The sequence below is a fragment of the Mustela nigripes genome, chromosome 7 (assembly GCF_022355385.1).
Source record: "Mustela nigripes isolate SB6536 chromosome 7, MUSNIG.SB6536, whole genome shotgun sequence".
NCBI lineage: Eukaryota > Metazoa > Chordata > Mammalia > Carnivora > Mustelidae > Mustela > Mustela nigripes.
In genome coordinates this window covers 48,788,659-48,802,198 of record NC_081563.1, presented here as the reverse complement: position 1 = coordinate 48,802,198, position 13,540 = coordinate 48,788,659, and the positions used below count along the sequence as shown (strand labels likewise).

The following is a 13,540-nucleotide window of genomic DNA, read 5'->3' as shown; positions in this document are numbered from 1 at the left end:
TGTGAAGTTTTTATGTGAAAAAGGTAAAAAACCCAGGGAGAGAATTGAGATATGAATTTCTAACTCAAGATTTTGTTCTTGCTAGTTGTGTTCCTCCCTTTCATTCCATCCATTCTACACTCAGAGGGGACAAAGAAAAAAAACCTGGCCTGGGGATTGAATTAAAATCAAGTTTCACATGTTTTTGAATATCCTCAATTAGAGTATATGAAGGATAAAAATCTTGAGGTTCAAACACGAAGTATAATGAAATCCAGTATAATGATAGGTATTTAAGCTATTGGGAGTTTAAATCAATTTGTATTTCTGAAAGCAGTTCTAACATTTTCCATTCTACAAAAAGAGAAATCTCTCTGCTCAAATTAAAAACATAGGGAACATATCTATCTTTAATTAAAAATGCAGAAGTCTTAGGAACGTTTTCAAATACATTTTATTAATAAAAATTAGAAATTTCATATGCAATAACAATGTCACTTATGTCAACACACACATATGTTTGTAAGCAGAGAAAAGGTCTGAAAGGATAACATTAAAATGAAAACATTCACCTCTGGGACAGTAACTGCAGGAATGCTAAATGCCTCTGAGTAATGGTTTGAATTTCTAGAAATTCCATTCTTATATAATTTGTGTAACTAAAAGAAAATTTAAACTATTCCTACTAGTGAATCATAAGTCTTCACTGCAGTAGAAATAACACATCAATCTGTTAAAATATACACCAACTTCAAAACTAGAGGTGATAATGGCAGAAGCCACATGCTCAAATCCTCTACAATCAAAGATTTCCTGATTATCTTTGGGGCAATAATTTATGAACTACATATTCAGGGTTTCTCTTGAGTTATTTAACAAATAGATTTAAGAAAAGATTTCTCAAAATGAGAATTTACTAGTAATTTTTTAAATTTCTTTTCAATTACACCAATATTTTATTAGGAAGTTTATAACCTGTTCGGAGTATTTAAAGTAACTGTTTCTTATCTAAGCCTATCACCAATGAAAAAACAGTAACAAAAGAGTAGTCAAGTAAGTAACAACTATGATGACCTTAGCACACTACAAACATCATACACAAAATTAAAAATGGCAATGAGGAAACTATAACATAGGACAGGGACAGTATCTTTAAAATATAAAAGGTTCTGACAAATCCCTAAGATGAATGGGTTATTAAAAAAAAATTACAAATAGCCAAAAAGAAAAAAATACTTATTCTCTAATAGCCAAAATGAATAATTAAAATATGATTTTTTATAGCTACTAAATCTGCATGGAGTAAGAAAAAAAAGGTAATACCTATCCTGTGGCTGGGGGGGAGGGTGGTTTCACTGGCCTCTGTTACAGTAGTTATCAATAAACCTTAAAATGCCTTTACTCAGTTAATACTTAGCAAATAATTCATTCCAATTAAGTTTTACATTTTAACTTATTTGTAAACAGAGATCGTTAAAGTGAAGAAAACTAACATGTTTTTATGGTGCAGTTCGGAAGACTCACCAAAGCCCAGACAGCAAGGTTTCTTCAATTTCTCTCTTCAACTAGAAAAGTGAGAAGAATCAAAGGGACTATGTTAAATTCTTAATGCTCCTGTGTGCTTAATTCCTGCAACCACCACAGGGGGGCCAGCCTTTCATGATACCAAAAGGTAAGGGGAGGATTGGAAGGATGGAGTCCTGCTCCACCTGGCCCCCAAGCAAAGGAGGCAAGTATGATTATATTAAAATCTCATGTTAGTACTTTCCCATAGTTTGTTCAAATTTCTTTAATTACTGATTTCAGATCGTCAGATCGTCGAGGTGATACTCTTCTATGAAGGATTCTGCTTGATTCAAAGCTTTTATTTTCACTAGAATAGGAATTATTTCTTTGACTTCATCCCTGAAAAACAAAAAAAGGTTTGAAAGCATAGTGAATCATTAGTTGTTAATCTGAAACAAAAATTTTAACCCAGTATCTAAAATAGCATAAAATATTCAGATGTTACCTTCTCCATAGAGCATTCAGCTATAGTCATTAGGGGAGGTATGCTGGCAAATTTTAATGTGAATGATTAAAAAGCAGTTAAATCTACCATCAGAAAGCTGATGGTAGACTTAAAGTTACGGTGGGTGTGGGACTATCAGCTTGTAAGGACTATGATGGGGGGAGCCTCGGTAGGAATATTTACCTATGGATGCTACAAATCTGTGCTTTTTATTTAAAAATTTTTTAAACTTTTGGAGTAGTGGTTTACCAGAACACCACTGTACATCTAGTGGTGTTAATGAAGCCCCTAAACACTTAGTGTTGTTAATGAAACATCCAAGAGATTCTAGCTATTGCTGGGTAAAAGGCAGGCTGCAGACCTGTACTTAAACAATAGTTGAGATTTTTAAATGGCCAGGAAAATGAAAAACATGATTAGTAAGAGGCTTCTGATTTATAGTTTCTTAAATTCTCCTGTGTGATAGTTTTCTGGAACTGCTTATTTTAGAAGAGATTTACATTTAAAAATATGAACTATTAGGCATGAGGTGGGAGTATAAAATAGTGATTCCAAAGGTTGTGCATGAAAGTACTAATTCTATAGTGGTAGTCTCCATAGACTTTTAAAAATAGAGTAATAAGTACAAATTTTTCTAAAAATTACGGAGTGTAAAACAGAATCCTTGAACTATGCTTATGGAGATACAAATATGCAAATTACCTGAATTCACTTCTAGATAATTTATGTGCAAACTGCAACAAAAACTGGATGAAGTTTTCTAGCTGGGGAATAGACGTTCTCGTGGCAGAACTTTGGAACCATTTTTCTGGTAAATATGCTGCTATCTGTTAATTAAAACACATGGTCAGTTTTTAGTAAGTTATCTAAGGCTTTTTGCTAACATCAGTCCATCTCATTTAGCCCTTTATGGTTATGGTAAAATAAATTTCGAGAATTTTTCATTGTCAAAGTTTATACATCTTAAAAGGATGAGAATGTCCTGCCACTTTTCTATTTCTGGTAGTAGACTCATGGTCAAAGAGGACTAAACTGAACCTGAAATTTATAGCATGGACGATGAATTCAATTTTGGGGAGATAATGCAGTTTAAAACTGTGTGATATAAAAATAGCCAAAAAAATCATGATGGGTTAGGAACTGCTATCTAATTTCTTATGTTGTTTTAAAATTTATAAACATTTTTCTATATTCTTAAAACTAACTTATCTGATGAATAGACAATGTTTTTGGGTAGAGAGTTGGCAACTCTATTATAAATAACGCTACAATATTCTTTGTACTTAAACTCTGATAAAGAAACAAGCCCCAAATAGGGTCACTTGCTCCTTACAACAGCAAACCCAAGATCTGAACTGCAGTTTCAACTCATCTCAGGAATGTCACTTTTAAACAGTCAATCCCCAGATTTGAGGTCTGTAAAATAAAAACCATGCCATTTTCCTTTCCCCAGTAAGACCCTGTCCCAGCCTGAAATAATCCTTTTCTTTTGCTAACAGTTCCTTGTCTCACCTTCTTTCTTATGAAACCCTTTCATTGTGTACAACTCCTCAGAGGATCTCTCTACTTGCTAGATGGAATGCTGCCCGAGTCACAGAACCTTAATAAAGCCACTTAGATCTCAAATGTACTCCATTGCATTTTCTCACAAATCTACATGTGCATCTCTGATCTCTAACTCAACAATTTTACTTCAAGGAATTTTATCCTAAGACAAGGGGTATGAACTTTAAAGGTTTGTACCCATCGTGCCAACTCTATCGAGTTCAAGCCCTCATTCCACCAGTGAAGACTGTTTCTCAGAACCCCGGCATCACCCATTCTAGGTGCCCCGGAAATAATGTGCAATTGTTTCCTCATGCTTATGACAAGAACTAGGAAATAACAGCAAAAAACAAACAAACAAACAAAACCCTGGCCAGCATAACTGGTAAAAATAATATCCTTACTATGTTATTTTGCATTTCTCTTATTAGTACTTTTGATCTTTTCCATGAGTTTAGAAACTTTTACATATTCTGTTTTTGGTGAATTTCCTGTTGCATGTCTTTTGTCTATTTTTAACTGGAATATCTGAATTGTTTACTAACTTTAAAGAGCTTTTTTAAACAGGTGGATGTTAATCCTTCTATGGATTATAACTTTTATTTCTCAGTTTTCCTTTTAATTATAGAAAAGAAGGAATAACTGGTCACCCCAATGAAACTATCCTTCAGTTTTAACAATGATCAAATCTTGATACCTTTTAAATGTTTTTAAATTCACTGAAGTTTTATACTTTCATTAAATCTTTTTTTCACCATTTCTTCTCTTGCTTTTTAAGTTCAAAAAGATACATTTATCCTCTTAGTATAGTATTTTAGTTTCTTTTTTATACTTTATCTGAAATTTATACTGGTATTTAGTGAAAGTTGAGGATTTATCATTCTTTTTGTAAAGAGTTAAATGGTGCTGGGCCAGTTGGTTATTAAATTTTTCTTTTCCCTGCTGGAGGTAATTCAAACTAGTATACAAATCCTTAAATACTGAGAGGTTGGTTGCTTTTGGGTTTCTAGTCTATTAAATTATTATGAGTACCACAACAATTTTAATTATTCTGTTACAAAATAGGTTTTAAATTTTTTTTTTTTTTAAAGATTTTATTTATTTATTTGACAGAGAGAGATCACAGTAGGAGAGAGGAAGGGAAGAGATCACAGAGAGAGGAAGGGAAGCAGGCCCCCTGCTGAGCAGAGAGCCCGATGTGGGACTCGATCCCAGGACCCTGAGATCATGACCTGAGCCGAAGGCAGCGGCTTTAACCCACTGAGCCACCCAGGCGCCCAGGTTTTAAATTTTTAAGTAATCTCTAGACCCCAATATCCTGACCTTGAGATCGAGTCACATGCTCTACCCCCTAAGATAGTCAGGTGCCCCACAATACAGACTGTATTAATTGAATTTTAAAAAGTAATATTACACTGACCTGGTTGCACTTTTTAACAACATCTGGCCCAGGTATGGCATTAAGAAGAGCTATAATAAGGTAACGATTTAGGAGCTTCCCTAGTCCTAGTTCTTGCAAGGTGTCATCTGGGAGGAGTCCATTCCAAAGAAGAATATTGCGGAACAGCTAAAATAAAATAAAGATTAAGTGACTGTGCAGCTGTTTCCCCTAAAGGAAAAAGGTAGTAGTTTCCAACAAACATAAAACATTGGTCTATCAATTTTACAATCACTAGAAAACATTTCTGAACAAATACCTAATTCTTTACAACCTCCATATATTTGCTCATCATATTTCTTAGGACTATCACCCAACATCATCTCAATCTTCACTGGACCCTCTCCAGATCAGTGATCTTCCTCCTCGATTCACACTCCCAGAGTCTGGGGTCATCAGGCGCAAGACCATAGGACCCAAATATTCATAAAGGACTACTGTTAAAGTCAGTGTCACTGTTACTAATGTGTTATTCTGAGAAACTGTCATTGCTCTAATACATAAGATTAAAAAACATGATATTCCAATAAAACTAACATTAGTTGCCTTTCCTTCCTCTAAATCCATATTTTTGTGAATTTTAGGATTTCCATTTTCTTCCCAGTACTGTATTACTCTAACATGCAATCTTTCTACACTTTGTCATTACTGACGTTGTTCCCTCTTTCTGGAAAGTGTTTTCCCTGATTCAACCACCTAACAAATATGGATTCACCCTATTAAAAACTAAGTTTGCTGTGGTCACCCAAGACCCTCTTAATTGTAAAATCCAGTAAACATTTTTAGTCTTTCTCCCAAGTCTCTTGGTGGTATTTAATACTTTGTCTTCACTCTTAAAAATTCTTTGCTTAGTTTTCATGATGCCACCCTCTTTTGACTACTCTAAGTTTCACAATAAATTCTAACGCTTATTTGAAGACTTCACTTTCTCTGCCTGCCTCATGTCCCTCTTTCCCAAGGTTGTGTTGTTAGCCTTCTCATGCTTCATGCCATTCCTAATACTGCCTCCATGTGGCTGACTTCTCAATCTCCAACTAAGATCTGCCTCCTGCAGTCCAGACGTCTATCTTTTCCTATATTTTCCCCCATAGATTTCAATTCACCATCTGAAACAGACCTTTATCTTCCCTTCAAGCCTGTTCTTCCTGTATCCCCTCCAAGTTACCAAGCTGCCAAAGTCAGAAACTTGGCTAGCACCCTGGTCTTCACATGTAATTATAATTTAATCATCAAGTCTTTTCAGTGCTCCATCCTAAGTATCTTCCAAACCCAACTTTTTACCATCTCTCCCTCTTACCACTGACTTAGTAATGACTTCACCATTTTAGACTAGGAGTTGGCCAACTATTGATTGTGGATTAAATCTAGCTTGCTGCCTGGTTTTGCAGAGCTGGTAAACTAAGAATGACCTATTATTTTGAAAAACAAAAAAACAAAACACCCCAAAAAATACATTTTGTAACATGTGAAACTTAAGACACTGACATTTTAGTGTCTGTAAGTAATGTTTTACTGAAACAACCATGCTTATTTGTTTACATATTGTTTATAACTGCTTTTATACTACAAGGCAGAGAGTTGAATAGTTCAATGGACATTCAAAGCAGAAAATATTTACTACCTGGTCCTTTACAGAAGTTTGATAATCTCTACTCTACCACATACTAGTGAATGAGAAAAATTTTATTTTTGTAGTTTTTCTGCTTACCTTTAAACCTGACCAGAACTGCCTTTCTTGGAACTTTGAATGTGGTGATGTTTTGTTTTCTACAGTGCTAATTTGAAACCAAGAAAGAACAAAATGCAAACTGTTAATCTTACAGAACCAGGGTTTAAAAAACTCTTTTTTTTTTTAAGCAACTAAATTAAACTTTAACACATTAACAGAATGTAAGTAGAGTGCTCTGATATCAAAATTACAATTACATGTACACTTTGATCCAACAACCCGATTTCTGAGAATGCCTTCTGGAGGTATACTTGCACATGTACTGGTTGGCGGGTCTATAAAATTATTCACAGCACTGTTGGTAATGGTTTTTCACTCCCATGCCCACCAGTTACATTACATTATATGAAGGCAAATTAGGCAGCTTAAAACAGGAGGAAAGTACTCTTGTGATGATATGATCTCAAAGATCTACTAAGTCAAAATAAGGTACAAGACTATGGTTACAAATGTACCTTCTCTGCTATAGAATGATGGGGTGGGAATAAGATTACGGCATATGTAAGTATTTAATTCTAATTACATGACGAAATTATGGAAAGGTAAAAAAATTACTAACAGTGATTATTATGTATATGGAAGAGGAGGGGCAAAAACTGGATGGAGGGCAGGAGGGGAGGGAGTAAGACTCCGTTTTAAATATAAATTAAAATATACATACTCCTACTACTCATACTTCTGAACCATATGAATAGATTTCTTATTTAAACATTCTGCTACAAACTTTAACAGGGCATAATTTTTATACGCAGGTATCTCTTCACAATTAAATTAGCCAGAAAGCTCAGAAGTTCCTTTCTTTTCTCTCCACAGAAGCTCTTCCATCCTGTGAACGCTCACTGGATCACTTTAGTTCATGATCCAGTACTATAAACTGTCTTTTTAGCAAATGTATAAAAAGCTTCAGATACTACTTGCTTCATGATACTGTATATAGAACCCTGAAGATTCCACCAAAACTACTAGAACTGATAAGTGAATTCAGTAGTCTCAAGATAAAAAATTAATATACAGAAATTTGTTGCATTTCTATACACTAATAATGAAGTAGCAAAAAGAAATTAAGAAAACAATTACATTTAGGGTGCCTGGGTGGCTCAGTGGGTTAAGCCGCTGCCTTTGGCTCAGGTCATGATCTCAGGGTCCTGGGATGGAGTCCTGCATCGGGCGCTCTGCTCAGCGGGGAGCCTGCTTCCCTCTTTCTCTCTCTCTCTCTGCCTGCCTCTCCATCTACTTGTAATCTCTCTCTGTCAAATGAATAAATAAAATCTTAAAAAAAAAATTGCATTTATAACTGTACTGAGAAGAACATAATACCTAGAAATAAACTTAACCAATGAGGTGAAAGACCTGTACTCTGCAAACTATAAAACATGGATGAAAGAAACTAAAGACAACATAAAACACATGGAAAGTTAATATCATTCTCATGGACTGGCAGATCAAATGCCGTTAAAATGTCCACCCTACTCAAAGCAATCTAAAGATTTAAGGCAATCCCTATCAAAATACCAACTGCATTTTTCACAAAACTAGAATAATACTAAAATTTGTATGGAACAACAGAAAATTTGAAACCGTCAAACCAAGCATGAGAAAGGACAAAACTGGAGGTGTCACAATTCCAGATCTCAAGATACACTACAAAGCTGTAGTCAGAACAGTACGGTACTGGCAAAAAAATAGACCCACAGATTAATGGAACGGAATAAAGACCCAGAAATAAACCCATATTTATATGGTCAATTGATTCTACAATAAAAAAAGGCAAGAATATTCAAAGGGGAAAAGATAATCTCAACAAATGGTGCTGGAAAACTGGACCACCTTCTTCTGCCATACAAAAAAACAAACTCAGAATGGATTAAAGACCTAAATGTGAGACCTGAAAACTTCAGAATCCTAGAAGAGAGCACAGGCAATAATTTTTTTTGGCAACAGCCATAGCAATATTTTTCATCGAGGAAAAATATCTCCTCAGGCAAGGAAAACAAAAACAAAAAAACCCTACTTGTTTCCTAAAGTAAATCCATAATTCACAGAGTTTCTAGCTTTCTGTGCTGGCACCGCTCTGAGCACGTTTCATCTTCACAGTGTCTTGTGAAGTAGGCATTAATACCTTACTTTACATACAAAGACACTGATGCACACAAGCCCAAAGTCAAATATCTAGTAAATCTGGGCTCCAGAATCTGGATTTAACCACACTGTGATGCCATCTGCTACGTTCTTAACATAAAAAAAAACAAACATCTAAGTCCAAGTGTGTCAGATATCATACATGGAATGAAAAAGTGAATTATTTTGCTGAAATCCCAATTTGCACCTTATTAGGTGTATGTGTATTTGAGAGAACACCTAATTTTTTTTTTTAAAGATTTTATTTACTTATTTGACAGAGATCACAGGTAGGCAGAGAGGCAGGCAGAGAGAGAAAGGAAGGGAGGCAGACTCCCTGCTGAGTAGAGAGCTTGATGTGGGGCTCGATCCCAGGACCCTGGCATCATGACCTGAGCCAAAGGCAGGGGCTTTAACCCACTGAGCCACCCAGGTGCCCCTAGAGAACACTTAATTTAGTTTCTTTTGCACTGCATTCTTAAGTTTGCATTACATGATTAGCTATTACATATACTCTAAAAATCAAAAGCTCTTACCTCTTTGGATACAGAGGAATAAAAACATCATCTTCTATTGCTTTCTTCATTCTCACAACAATGGATTTAAGTAAGTCCTATTATAGAAAAATTTAAAAGCATCAGTGATAGCCATAGGTAGAAGTCTATTTATCAAAAGTAGTAATTTTAAAAGTATAGTACAGATTTGTACTATACTGTAACACAGAATCAGGTGTTAAAATCACTATCAATGAGGTAACAAGAGAACTTTATTCACCCATGTTGGTGCATACAGCTGTAGCTAGTGCATTTTCATTGTTGTAGGGCATATTCTGTCACATCAATACTAATAATGGGATATTCAGGTGTTTCCAGTTTGGGAGCTATATTACACACAATATTGTATAAAAGTTCTTTTCCATTTTAAATACATCATTTCAAATGCCAGCCTTGACAAATATTTCCATATTGTTTAAAATTTGTGTTTCTTAAAAACAGTTTTCTAAAAAGAAATGCTACAAAGGACATTATTGAGTTAAATGTTGGAAGTGGGATATGGATGGTAGATTAAGTATATGAAGTTTACTGAAAATGGTAAGTGTCCCATGACTATGTAACAAACTTTTTATTCTTATTTTTTCCCCCCAGACTTTTTATTCTTAACAAATAAGCAATTTACTCACAAAGTGTTCAGGAGAAACAAACTGTGTATATATACAATGGAACAGCAGATAATAAAGCATAATGGAGCAAAATATTAATGACAGGTGAATCTGGGTAAAGGGCCTATGAGCATGCTATTTTTATTCATGAGAATTTTCTGTAATTTGACATTATTTCCAAAAATTTGTTTAAAACAAACTCCTATATTTTTAAACTCTGAGCTCATTAACTTTTTCGATTATTCAAATACATTATTTCGTAGGGGGGAAAAGTTCTCCAAACAGTAAAGTTTTAACGACCACAGACACACATACAAACACACTCTGTATACATTCTTTAAACTAGCTTTGAAAAGACTCTAAAAGCTTTAGTAGTTTTTACACTGCTTCAAGGCCATTTCTTTCCTATCTTTTATTTATGCAGTTGAATGTCTGAATACAGAGGTAGGACATAATATATATTCCTTTCACACCGTATACTTTGAGAGTCCATTTTCTCAATATTTGAAATCCCTTTGAATACTATTCTACTATCTATAAGTCTATGCAGAATTCCTAGCAGGCATTTTATTAGCAGGCATTTTACATCTTCATCCAGTTCAATATTGAACAGGGCAAATATTAAGAAGATACCTAATACTAAAAGACTCCCCCCAAAGGTAGCCACATTCCTCTTGGTCCAGTATTCTATAGCCATACTCTTACCAGTTTCTTGTACCTAACTGTAAATTGCTAAGCTTATCTTTCCCCATTTAATCCTCAGGAACAATTATAAATACACTACCTACTCTACCTGCACAGTACCTTACTATTCAGTGAAAGTAACTGAGATAATATGGGACACTTTGCTTCAGTAAGCAATCACCTGCATTTAGGAACCCTATCAGTGATAGATTATAGTAATTACTACTTTTTTTTTTTTAGGTGTTCACAATCTACCTCTGTAATAATCTATTTTAGAATCTTATCAAGAATCAAAACTATTCTCAACCAGGCATTAGCTTATAGAATCATTTGCTTCTTACTTTGAAAATAAGAACTATGCTGTTTGAGTCCATTATTCTAGAATCTTTTTCATTCTCTTCAATTTCTTACACATCACTGAAAAAACAGAGTGATGTCACTGGCAAGGCAAATTGTCTCAGTAGCCAGGAACACTATGTAGTTCAGAGATTCTTATGTACGAGTGACTATGCCACACTCAGGGAGTGTTTTACAGTGTCTGGAGAGATTTCTGGTTGTCAAGACTAGAGAGCACTACTGGCATCTAGTGGTTAGAGGCCAGGGAAGCTGCTAAGTACACTACAGAGCACAGGACAACTTTCCACAGAATTATCTTGCTCCAAATGCCAAGACTGTTGAAGATGAAAAAATCTGATACAGTCCAGTCTCCTACTAATTACACAAAGAACCCATTTTCCACATTCATTGTGGGAGGGCTTCCAGAATAAAAATTGCTTGTATAAGAACTTCATGAGTGGATCTCTAACACTTTTGAAAGATTTTAGTTATTATAAATTACAAAGTGCCAGGTCTACCACTTAAGACCCAAGTGACCTTTTACCAGGGACATGGCCCTCTGGGCCCCAGCTTCTTCATCTGTAAAATGGAGTTAAAGTCAACACATTCTACAGGGTTGTGAAGATCAAATGAGACAATGTGAAAGTGTTTAATAAATAGAAAAGCACTGATTATATTTAGGTTACACTTACATAGTCCCATACAGAGAGCAGATATAAGATTCCATATCTACTTCCTTGTGGTTCTTATCTACTGATCCTGATTCAATGCTCTGTAACAACACAGAATAAACCCACTTCTTCTTCAAATAAAGAATCTTCATGTGTATCTTAAGTTAAATAGCTCTAATTTCTGAAATGATTTTCAAGTTGTATGTCTTTATCCTATTGGAACGAGGTGAAGACGCTCTCACTCCCATCAGTTTGCTATATGTTCAAATCCTTGACTTTCCACTGGGCTCCAATGCCACCTTAAACATTTCACAGTATTTTCTCTGGGCTGCACGGGTTGGGGGAGGGGAGGGGAGGCAATGTGGTCAGTGACGCAAGCTTAGGCTTTAAAATAAGATTAAGGTTCAAATCCTAGTTCTAATTCAAGGTATTACTATGAACCAATTTCTGAGACTGTATCTTCATCTGTAAAATGAAGCTATCACCCATTTTTTAATAGAGCAACTAGAACTAAGATGACACAGGAACAAGGTCCAAGAGAGTGCGAAGTACATAGCAGGAATTAAATAATTGTTCCTTGTCTTCCCCCACTTCTCACTTCCTATTTTAAATAACATTATTTTTTCCTTTTTAACGTAGACTTCATGCCCAACGTGGGGCTTGAACTCATGACCGAGACCTGAGCTTAACGAACTGAGTCACCCAGGCACCCCTTAAATAACAACTTATGCACACCTTATTTCCTTTAAGATCACATGTTGCTTGAAGACAGAATCATGCTGGTTTCCCTCTTCTCCCTCTTACTTCTTACAGCTTCCCTCCTTCATAATAATTCCCAGTGCTAAAATTTAATGGTGTTCAGAATATGAATGTGACATGCCTCCTTGCTTCTCAACCACTTTGCTTATTCTACTCTGGACAATCTCCAGACTGTCAGTTCTCTCTCAATTTCCTTAAAGCTCAACATATATTTGATTTACTGATTTAACTGTATGAATATGTGACATTCTCATCAAAAAGCAGAATGATAAAAAGGAGTACCACAATAAAAGTAAGATTTAACACATTCTCACCGAAGCCTCTAAAAGGTCTCTCCTTAGGTCTTATGTTGAACAAAACTCAATTCTAAATAATGGTATGATGAAAATCTATCCTACTAAACTTTTTTTTTAAGGATTTAAAAAAAAATTTTAAGTATAATCTACACCCAAATGTAGGGCTTGAACTCAGGCTCCAAGATCAAGACTCACAAGCTCTACTGACTGAGCCAGCCAGGTGCTCCATATTCACTGAACTTTTGGAATCCTTAAAGAGATTACTGCTTTTAACTTTGGCCGATTACAAGAAACTAGTTAATATAATGAATGTTAACCTAATTTTAAAATTATTATTAAAGTGAAGCCATAATACCAGATTATTGCTAAAACAAAAAAGTAAATAATTGTTTTTCCCTCTTAGAAGGAACAAATTTGCACTAATGCATTTATGCCTGTTCATCTCTGCAGGTCCAAAGTATATTCACAAACCTGAAAAATGGCTGGCTGGACCATGGGAACAAAAATCAGGCCACTGAACAGAGAGGAATAAACTAATATAATAATCTGGATCTTATTACATGTATGTGTATCCTATAATTAATAACGACTGTCATCCCTATTAGAGTGTTCATAAATATGAAGGTATATTCTTTCATCTTATTATCAATAAGAAGAAATGGTCAATCCTAGTTTCTATAAATCAGAAGTAAATCTATTTCTCCCCAAATTGTTATTTGGTAATTACTTCATTTGCATCTTCTGTAAACAAAGATTTAGAACAAAATTACATTAATCTATAAATAAATCAAGACATTTATTAACTCTAGAAATGA

General features: G+C 34.9%; 1 protein-coding gene across 6 annotated transcripts in view; it reads right to left on the bottom strand.

Annotated features, from left to right (window-relative positions):
* Positions 1–415: 415 nt before the first annotated feature.
* GCFC2 (GC-rich sequence DNA-binding factor 2) overlaps positions 416–13,540 on the bottom strand; it is a 46,497-nt gene continuing 33,372 nt past the window's right edge. Inside the window, exons 13-18 of one of the 6 annotated variants that reach the window (XM_059405723.1) lie at positions 9,357–9,433; positions 6,682–6,748; positions 4,956–5,102; positions 2,693–2,817; positions 1,777–1,884; positions 416–1,544 (exon numbers count right to left, since the gene is read on the bottom strand). In XM_059405723.1, coding sequence (XP_059261706.1) covers positions 1,782–1,884; positions 2,693–2,817; positions 4,956–5,102; positions 6,682–6,748; positions 9,357–9,433 — 519 coding nt within the window. In that variant the 3' untranslated portion in view covers positions 416–1,544; positions 1,777–1,781. Of the gene's footprint in view, positions 1,885–2,692; positions 2,818–4,955; positions 5,103–6,681; positions 6,749–7,779; positions 7,950–9,356; positions 9,434–11,691; positions 11,999–12,405; positions 12,512–13,540 lie in introns of those variants that run through there. The other 5 variants (XM_059405721.1, XM_059405724.1, XR_009405320.1 and 2 more) reach the window with 5 other exon arrangements.